Consider the following 9,895-nt stretch of genomic DNA (forward strand, 5'->3'; position numbering starts at 1 on the left):
GGGATGCATTTTACAAGGTCTGTATAAGCTACAGTTAAATAAAATCACAACACAAGTTTCTCTACTGGAGCATTTTGTAATCTCCTATTAGCTTCATCCCATCCTTCATTATGTTGACAACCAGGGTATCATCAAGGGAAGACAAAACCTGATACTTTGGTTTTTACCTCTAATTCAGAGTTATCTTCCCAGTGTTTTCCTAACTTCTTGTAAGTTCTTGACCTGCTGTGATATTCAGCCCTCATCACTGAGGAATAAAGGGTCTGGGCTTCTCTTAACATTGGCATGAAAGTTCTGTCTCACGCTCAATAGATCAGATAGATGAATGCCAAAATTGCACAAAGACTTCCAATCAATTAGAGGAGATGTAAATTAAAACACATAAGACAGAAAGGGAAGCCTGGTTATCGTTAGGTATTTGATAAGAAAATGCAATCCAGAAAAACCAAAGGGAAACCATAAACAGATCACCTTAGCTCCAGGACCCTACAAGTTAAGTAAGGATTTCAGAACTGTAAATTCCCCAAAATAAATTCCTAGTTACATGGATTGTACTAATTTATGCCATAACTAAAAAGTTTATATTGTGGACCGATGAGGAATGTGCGTGAATCTGTATAAATTATAGATAATTTTAAGAAATTAACAGAGTTTAAAAAAATAGGCAAAGTTTCTAGGCCTCCTTTGTGAGATTTAGACTTATACAGTGTAGAAAGGAACAAAAACTTTATTTAGATGTTAGTTTATTTACTGTTGAATCTTAAATGTTGTATATTCAATTAGAAAATCCTTCAAGTCAGAAACCCTGGATTATTGGTAATTTTCTCAACATCTGAAACTCTATTACATGTAATGTTTACACCCAATAAAGTGTTTATGTTGAAATTCCTTGTTTGGAATTAAAGAGGTAACTAAAGAGTTTTTTTTTTTAATAAATAAATTTATTATATGTATACCAAATATATGTGTGTGTGTGTATATGCAGTATTTATGGATATGTGCTATACATGTATATAGTATATTCATTTATTCTGCTAAGGGAATATGATATATTAAAATGAATACAAGTGTATATAAAAATAATACTATTTTAGCTACCACTTTTGGCCCCTACTCCCTACTCTTTATGAGTCAGTATGGCTAATAAGTAAACGTTAGCCAAATTATCATTCACTACTGATATATTTGTTATTTAGCAATGAAATGCCTGGTGAGACAAGTAGCAGATAAAATGAGATAGCAGGTTAGGCTACTAAAAGATAATTGAGCCAATCATTATTGCATGTAATCCATATATTTTATGTATTATGCATACTGCATTACGTACGGAGAGTCTATGCCTACACGTAGGTAATCCTTTAAGACAGGTTTGATTTATAGCTACCTTGCACATAATAAAAGGCATTTCATTTCTTTCAATTGAAGTGTAATTGATATATAACAGTATATTAGTTCCAGGTATACAACATAATGATTTGATATTTGCATACATTGTGAAATGTTTACTATAAAAGTCTAGTTACCGTCTGTCACCATCTGTCACCAAAACTACAGAACACTTCACAGATTTGCATGTCATCCTAGATCAGGAGCCATGCTAATCTCTGTATGGTTCCAATTTTAATATATGTGCTACTGAAGCGAGAAAACATTTCATTTCTATATGAATACATTTTTAACCTGAATAATGATCTGAAGGAAGATCTAGACAATGATTCTGGTTTTAACTAGATTTATTTTTTATTTCTTTACCTTGGAGGTCAAGATATCTTTATGACAGAAGAACAGAAGAAATATTATAATGCAATGAAAAAGCTGGGATCCAAGAAACCACAAAAGCCAATACCTCGTCCGGGGGTAAAAAAAAAAATTATATTTAGCATGTAAATTTTAAAATTATTTTGAATTCATCTGTAATATATAATTATTTCTTAAACATGAATGCATATATTTTAATATTTTGAAGAAAAATTCTTATAAAACTGATACATATTTTGAACACTATCACAGCTCGTAATATACCTTCATATAATTTCTTTTTCTATAAAAATGAAAAATAATTATATATGCTTTTTTTTTTTTTTTTTTGCGGTACGCGGGCCTCTCACTGTTGTGGCCTCTCCCGTTGTGGAGCACAGGCTCCGGACGCACAGGCTGAGCGGCCATGGCTCATGGGCCCAGCCGCTCCGCAGCATGTGGGATCCTCCCGGACCGGGGCACGAACCCGTGTCCTCTGCATTGGCAGACAGACTCTTAACCACTGCGCCACCAGGAAAGCCCCTATATATGCTTTTATCTCTACCTTAGCTCTACAACTTACTATTAGTACAAATGGCCTGTAGAGAATCAAAATAAAATGTACTTTTGATTGAAATTTGATTTTCTTGATGGCTTTATGATGTAATGATGGATCTCTATCAGTCAGGTGAAACTAACCTTGTAGATCTCTGATATTACAACAAATAGCCAGAGAAGCAGTTGGACTGGTCATGAATCTAAACTTTATCTTACCATAGGGTCAAAGACCAGAATAGGCTCAGATGTAAATAGTGAGTCTTAGCAGTTAAAGAATAGTTTGTATTCCTCTAACAATTAAAATAATTTTAAATGCATTACATGTTTTTCCATTTCTTTTCAACATAACACACCTTACCAAAAGTTACCCAGCACTTTTTAAATGGACACATGGCCAGGTTTCACCCAGACCCTACTGAATCATAATGTATGAATTTAAAGCTCTGGTATTTAATTTTTTCAGTACACTACTTGACTTTGAATACAGTGCCTTAAAACTTGCCTATGCAACTAATAAAGTGATTTTGAAAATCAGTTTCCTAGAAAGCATAATACTGTCAGTGAGACTGACAAGAAAGGTAATGTGTTAAATATGGGTATGTTTGGAAATGTATATTCTATACATGGAAGAGATAGGAAAATATAGATCTGATATTATAGCAGTAATATCAGTACAAGACAGTGCCAACACATTAGTAAAAATAACGTGACAAAGTAGAAATTTAGAGATGTCATTTTATTACCTTGAAATACTCGAGGTAGTAGAGCTGAGGTTTTCTTAGTTAAACTTAACCTTGTGATCCTGGCAACTCCTATATAACATACTAGGGGTGGATATGCTTAAAAGCAAATGTTAGTTTACAAGGCTCGCTGAAGACTTGGTATACTGAAAGTCAACAGCAACAAAAAGTTTTCATGTACTCTAAGATTTAATAATATTTCTTGTACAAAGCAAGAACCTATGACCAGGGATAATTTATGCAAGTTTTGAAGACTGATACCTTAAAAAATTTTTTTTTACTAATGTAATGATTTATGGATACTACTTGCAAAATTTACTGTACATTTCCTATTATTTTTGTTTCTTTGCAGAACAAATTCCAAGGATGTATATTTGACCTAGTAACAAACCAAGCTTTTGATATCGCCATCATGGTTCTTATCTGCCTCAACATGGTAACCATGATGGTAGAAAAAGAGGGACAAAGTGCATACATGACTGAAGTTTTATATTGGATCAATGTAGTTTTTGTTATCCTTTTCACTGGAGAATGTGTGCTGAAACTGATCTCCCTCAGATGCTACTACTTCACTGTAGGATGGAACATTTTTGATTTTGTGGTTGTGATTCTCTCCATTGTAGGTAAGAGCATTTATTAATCAGATTTCCATTTTGAATCAAACTAAACATCACACATACTCAGAGAAGTTTCTGAATTCTGGAATGTAAACTTACTTTTGAGTAAGTTAGTAACACTGAAAGAGTGAAGGAACCTTAAAAACAAAACTAAAAAAAACAAATACCTCTGTGTCAGAATTCCTAGGTTCACACAACAAGCCTCAAAGCCACACATATTCTGTTTGTTGGAAGCACATAAAACTCCTTGATATTTGATTTCCAAGATTACCCTTCACAAAGGTAGCAGCTGGGTCTATAGGTAGGTAGGTCTTAGAAGACAATGTAGAATCTGAAATCACTTCCGGTTTTTACACATATGAGAACTATCCTTTGATTAATGATAATATAACTAGCCAGAATATTGGTGACTCTTTGTGAAAATTATTCCTGAACTCAAAGTAAAAAGTTAAGGTCTGAAGGAATGCCAGCTTCATTTCTTATGGCTTCATACTTGTCAAGTTTGTAATCATTTCTCAACCAACCCCAGTCATATCTGTGAATCACAGTATTTGATTTTATACTTCCTCTCATTTCATTACCATAGCTGTTTTTTCTATCCTATTTTTTTTTATTATTTGTACATGCCTTGCCCAGTAGTTTAGGATTGCATTTATTTTCATAATTATGAATTTTAGACAGAGATTGTAGAGATTATTTAATACAAACTCAATTTGGAGATACTGAAACAGGCAGGACAAGAAAGGTTAAAAGTCACATAACCTAAAACTGCCATATTGAGTAGTATAAGTTAGAATAGGGATTCAAAATCAATTTTTGAAAAAGGAGTATTATTACCAGAGGTGAGATTAAAGTTAATATATAAAAAACACAAATTAAAATTTAGGTAGGAATCACATACAACAAGCAAAATGGTGGAAGCATTCCAGTTAACTTAGGAAGAAGAAAAGTGTATCCCTCTATCACCTCTATTTGTAACAGTGTTGGCTGATACAATTAGATAAGAAAACAGAGAGGTACTTATATTTGAACAATGGAGCAAATTTTCATTTTCAAATCTTATTATGGCACTCTAAAAATGCAAGAGAATCAACTGAAAAATATGGATTCAATTAGAATTCAGAAGGTGCAAATTTTAAATTGTACATACCAATGTTAGTAATTGTTTTATATGTGGAGCAAAAAATTAGAAAATATGCCTAAAGAAAAATTTCATTCACAATTCCAATAAAAATAAAGTAAAATACCTAGTAACAACTTTAACAAGAAATGTATAAGGCTTCTATGAGGAAAACTAACAGAAACAAAAGAAGGTTTAAAATAATTGAAAGGCTTTTCTTGTACTTGGATAAGAAGGGTCTCCCTGTAATCGTGACCATTTTTTTAAGAGATTAATCTATAATTCCAGTGTTATCCCAATGAGAATATGAGCGTCTTTTTGTGTAGTGGGGATAATAAATTGGTGATATAAATCTAATGATTCTAAAGTTCACCTGGAAGAAAAATTAGAGTAATGAGGGGTGACTTACATTGCTAGATATTAAGATTATTATTACATTGATGAAGTAAAACAGTGTTTACTAAGAAGCTCAATGGATTCAAATGAATAATCCAAAATTAAACATCAGTATATAGAGAATTACTAAGTTACTCAGTTAAAAGATCTCATGGATCAAGATTTATTAATTGATGTGTAAAAATTAATGTATTAAAAAAATGGATTCTAGTAGAAATAGATTTATAACCATGAGTTTGAATAGTCCTTTCTATTCATGACAAACTTGACTCCATGAAGAAAATATAATAGATATGACTACATAAAAATCAAAATATTCTATGGAGGAAAACTCACTACCACCACCAAATTAAAAAAAAAAAAAGTTGAAAGACAAATTAAAAACAGGGCTATTGTTAATGTAACATTTAAGGCCAACAAAGGATTAGCACTTGTAATAGAAAAATAGTCCTCATAAATCAGTAAGAAAATAGTAAATCTCCCAGTAGAAAAATGGGCAAAGGACTAGACTAGGCCAAAAAGAGAAAGTTGAAAATAGTCAACAAGTATACAAAATGTCCAATAAATAATAAAAAATTTTTGGATTATTTTTTCCCAAAAGAAATGCAAATAAACTATAATAATGAGATGTTTTAAACATCACAAAGTTTTTTGGTAAAATTATGAAGAAAAATGACAACACTGGTGAGCATGTGGAGTGTGAGCACTTTCATAGACTATCATTAGGAGTGTTAATTTGTACAGACTTTCTGGAGATAGACTTGCAATATATAACAAAATTTTAAATATACTGTTTGACCTACCTTCTTTTATTATCAAAATATGCCCATGGCCCATGAGCCATGGCCGCTGGGCCTGCGCGTCCGGAGCCTGTTCTCTGCAACGGGAGAGGCCACAACAGTGAGAGGCCCGCGCAAAAAAAAAAAAAAAAAATGCCCATGCAACTAAAAGAAAATATACCTGCTTGGATATTTGTCTCAGCCAAAACAATTGGAAACAACATAAAATTCTTCAATATACGGTTATTTGGACAGAACATTATACAACTATAAGGAATTATTCTGTTGTCATTTATATGAAAATATGTCCATAACATATGATGAAGTAGCTAAAACAGATGACATAAAAAAGCTCCTATATCATGATTACATTTGTATATGTTTGTGTGCTTGCATAGAAAAATGGAGTGATCCTCAACAAAATATTAACAGTAGTAAATGGTTGGTTGATATTTCAGGTGATTTATATTTTCTTTTTAGCATTTTACTGTGTATCTTTAATTTTTCTACCCTTAACAATTAAAAAAATTGTTGTGGAGGAAAAAAATAAGATCTACGAACTTAGTAAGGGAGAGAAAATTTCACAATAGTAATTCTAACCATTTTCCTGTGGGATTGCTTGATCCTTGGGTTGTTATGGAATTGCTTGCAATGTAAAATGACAATCCTGAAATCATAAGAGGTAAGATGGCACATAAAACTATTTAGAGTCATGATTTTCTGTAGCATGGATATTTAAGTATTTTCTTTGTATTCCTTCCCTCTTCACCAGGTATGTTTCTAGCAGATTTGATAGAAAGGTATTTTGTGTCCCCTACCCTGTTCCGAGTGATCCGTCTTGCCAGGATTGGCCGAATCCTGCGTCTGATCAAAGGGGCCAAGGGGATCCGCACGCTGCTCTTTGCTTTGATGATGTCCCTTCCTGCGTTGTTTAACATCGGCCTCCTGCTCTTTCTGGTCATGTTCATTTACGCCATCTTTGGAATGTCCAACTTTGCCTACGTTAAAAAGGAAGCTGGAATTAATGACATGTTCAACTTTGAGACCTTTGGCAACAGCATGATCTGCCTGTTCCAGATTACCACCTCTGCTGGCTGGGATGGATTGCTAGCACCTATTCTCAACAGTGCACCACCTGATTGTGACCCCAGGAAAGTTCATCCTGGAAGCTCAGTTGAAGGAGACTGTGGGAACCCATCTGTGGGGATATTCTATTTTGTCAGTTACATCATCATATCATTCCTGGTCGTGGTGAACATGTACATCGCTGTCATCCTGGAGAACTTCAGTGTTGCCACTGAAGAGAGTACTGAGCCGCTGAGTGAGGACGACTTTGAGATGTTCTACGAGGTTTGGGAGAAGTTTGATCCCGATGCCACCCAATTTATAGAATATAGCAAACTCTCTGATTTTGCAGCTGTCCTGGATCCTCCTCTTCTCATAGCAAAACCAAACAAAGTCCAGCTCATTGCCATGGATCTGCCCATGGTCAGTGGGGACCGGATCCATTGTCTCGACATCTTATTTGCTTTTACAAAGCGTGTTTTGGGTGAAAGTGGAGAGATGGACTCTCTTCGTTCACAGATGGAAGAAAGGTTCATGTCTGCAAATCCTTCTAAAGTGTCCTATGAACCCATCACAACTACACTAAAACGAAAACAGGAAGATGTGTCTGCTACTGTCATTCAGCGTGCTTACAGACGTTATCGCTTACGGCAAAATGTCAAGAACATATCAAGTATATACATAAAAGATGGTGACAGAGATGATGATTTGCCCAGTAAAGAAGATATGGTTTTTGATAACGTTAATGAGAACCCAAGTCCAGAAAAAACAGATGGAACTCCATCCACCATCTCTCCACCTTCATATGATAGTGTAACAAAACCAGACAAAGAGAAATATGAAAAAGACAAAACAGAAAAGGAGGACAAAGGAAAAGATGGCAAGGAAGGCAAAAAATAGAGCTTCACTTTGATGTATTGTTTACAGCCTGTGAAGGTGATATATTTGTGTTAATAAGACTCTTTTAAGGAGGTCTATGCCAAAACTCTTTTTATCAAAATAGTCTCAAAGTCAGTGCAGTCGCTAGCTCTGATTCTCTAACATAGGTGAGCAGCATTAGCAGTGGTTATTTTTGCATTGGTAAATGAATCTATAAGAATTCTTAAGAGTAACTGTACAGGGATTATTGATTACAGCAAACAAAGGTGATTTAATTTTATTTACTTTTAATAAATCAGAAGACCATGTAGAAAATGTTCACATCTGCCTTGTCATCTTTTCACAGGATTGTAAACATTCATGTTTCCCATGCAAATACAAATGCGCGCACGTGCACGCGAATATCTATCATTTGGATATCTACAAAAGTATTTTCCCTTGGCTTTGCCATGAAGTGCCCTGATGGAAGGAATGAATACTAGTAATGAATGTTTAGTTAAAACATCTTGTTATTATTAGGAGGCAAGACTCTTTTATCCATCTACAGTGGTCATTCTATATTTTGAGGTGCTTAAATTTATTCATATTGCATCAAAACCAATTTATATGTGCCTATTAAATGCCATGGGATTAAAAACATGTAGGCTCATCAGTTCAACAAATGCTTTTTATTCATCTTGACTCATATACGAACTAGGATAAGAGTTACCTTTAGAGTATTGTGCTTCATAGACTGCCTTTTTCTATATCCTTCTTTGTTCATACAATAACTGTGGAACATGAAAAAATTATTTTCGGTACGTATCACATTCCTCGAAAGAAAAAAATGAAGGTAATTGAGAAAAGAAGCAACTGAAGAAAGCTTTATTCACTCTTATGTATACAGTGTAACACTGGACTGTACTGCCCCAAAATACCAATAATAACCCAACTCTTAGTCATTTTTGTCACCGTTTTCTGCTTTCTGATTCAGTATTGTTGAGTTATGCTTTAGCACTAAGCAAAGTTGATATTTCTCTTCCGTGGAGTGCTTCCAGATATGCGGATAGATATTTGATACCATGGAACATGTTTGAGCAGATAATGACTTGGGCACAGTATTAACTGTGTCTCCTGCATACCATCCTAAGTGTGTATGGCATGCTTTCAACACAGACTTGTGTGTGAAAAGGATGAAATAGCATTCATCCTCTTGAACTTTTATGCTTTCATCTACAAAATGAGAAAGATGTCACTTTCTCCATAAAATTCTATGACTATGAGGTATATTATGTATCAATCAATAACATATCCTGAGCTTATAGTTTACCAAGCACACATTCATTTTGCTTTAGCTGTTGTCCTTCCACCAAGGATTATGAATCTAGTTTTTTAAAATCCTTGTTAATAGTGGCTTGAAAAGAAACAGCCATGATGTATTTTTTATGAGTTTATTCCAGGAATATGAGATCTTTCTTCTATCGAGTTATTCATGCACACACAAAAATCGAGTTACATAAGTAGAAAGAATTTTATTTAGAAGATTTTGTGGGAGTTTTCAAAGCAAATATATACAACAATATTTCATTCATTTGATTTCTTAAATGAAAAAAGAACATAAATATATTTCTATCTTAAGTACTTAAAGCAATTTTTTTGTTGTTCTGGCTAGTTAAAAATAAAGGAGATTTAAGCATACCTATAGAGCTGAAGAAGTGTAGGTAGAGAATGAGAGGCAGAGAGGCAAAGAAACACAGAAATGAGAAAGACAGATAAAAACCAAGAAAGCGAAATTTCCACAGAACTTTCTATCTAGAATGTTTTCAGCATCTGTGAAGGAGATTATCACGTCTAGACATTTGTCCTAAGGCACATATGAAATTAAACCTAGGGCCAAAGATTCTTCACACCTAAATTCAATCACTCATCTTACATTATTTGAGCCTCTTTTTTATTTAATATATAAGATACCATGCAGTGTTTTCCTAGACTATGTAGAGCATTGCATCACATCCCTGCTAAGTC

At 33.9% G+C, this 9,895-nt stretch overlaps 1 protein-coding gene and 1 non-coding gene across 4 annotated transcripts in view; one reads left to right on the top strand and one right to left on the bottom strand.

Annotated features, from left to right (window-relative positions):
• Window positions 1-8,549, top strand: part of SCN9A (sodium voltage-gated channel alpha subunit 9) — a 148,237-nt gene extending 139,688 nt beyond the window's left edge. For all 3 annotated transcript variants that reach the window (XM_029225298.1, XM_029225300.1, XM_029225299.1), the window contains 3 exons: window positions 1,753-1,857; window positions 3,388-3,658; window positions 6,720-8,549. In XM_029225298.1, coding sequence (XP_029081131.1) covers window positions 1,753-1,857; window positions 3,388-3,658; window positions 6,720-7,912 — 1,569 coding nt within the window. In that variant the 3' untranslated portion in view covers window positions 7,913-8,549. The remainder of the gene's footprint in view (window positions 1-1,752; window positions 1,858-3,387; window positions 3,659-6,719) is intronic.
• Window positions 1,545-1,650, bottom strand: LOC114897395. Its single transcript, XR_003794115.1, has one exon. It is a non-coding gene; the product is annotated as a U6 spliceosomal RNA (small nuclear RNA).
• Window positions 8,550-9,895: the final 1,346 nt, after the last annotated feature.

Source organism: Monodon monoceros, unplaced genomic scaffold (genome assembly GCF_005190385.1).
Source record: "Monodon monoceros isolate NGI ecotype Baffin Bay Population unplaced genomic scaffold, NGI_Narwhal_1 Super_Scaffold_16, whole genome shotgun sequence".
Classification (NCBI taxonomy): Eukaryota; Metazoa; Chordata; class Mammalia; order Artiodactyla; family Monodontidae; genus Monodon; species Monodon monoceros.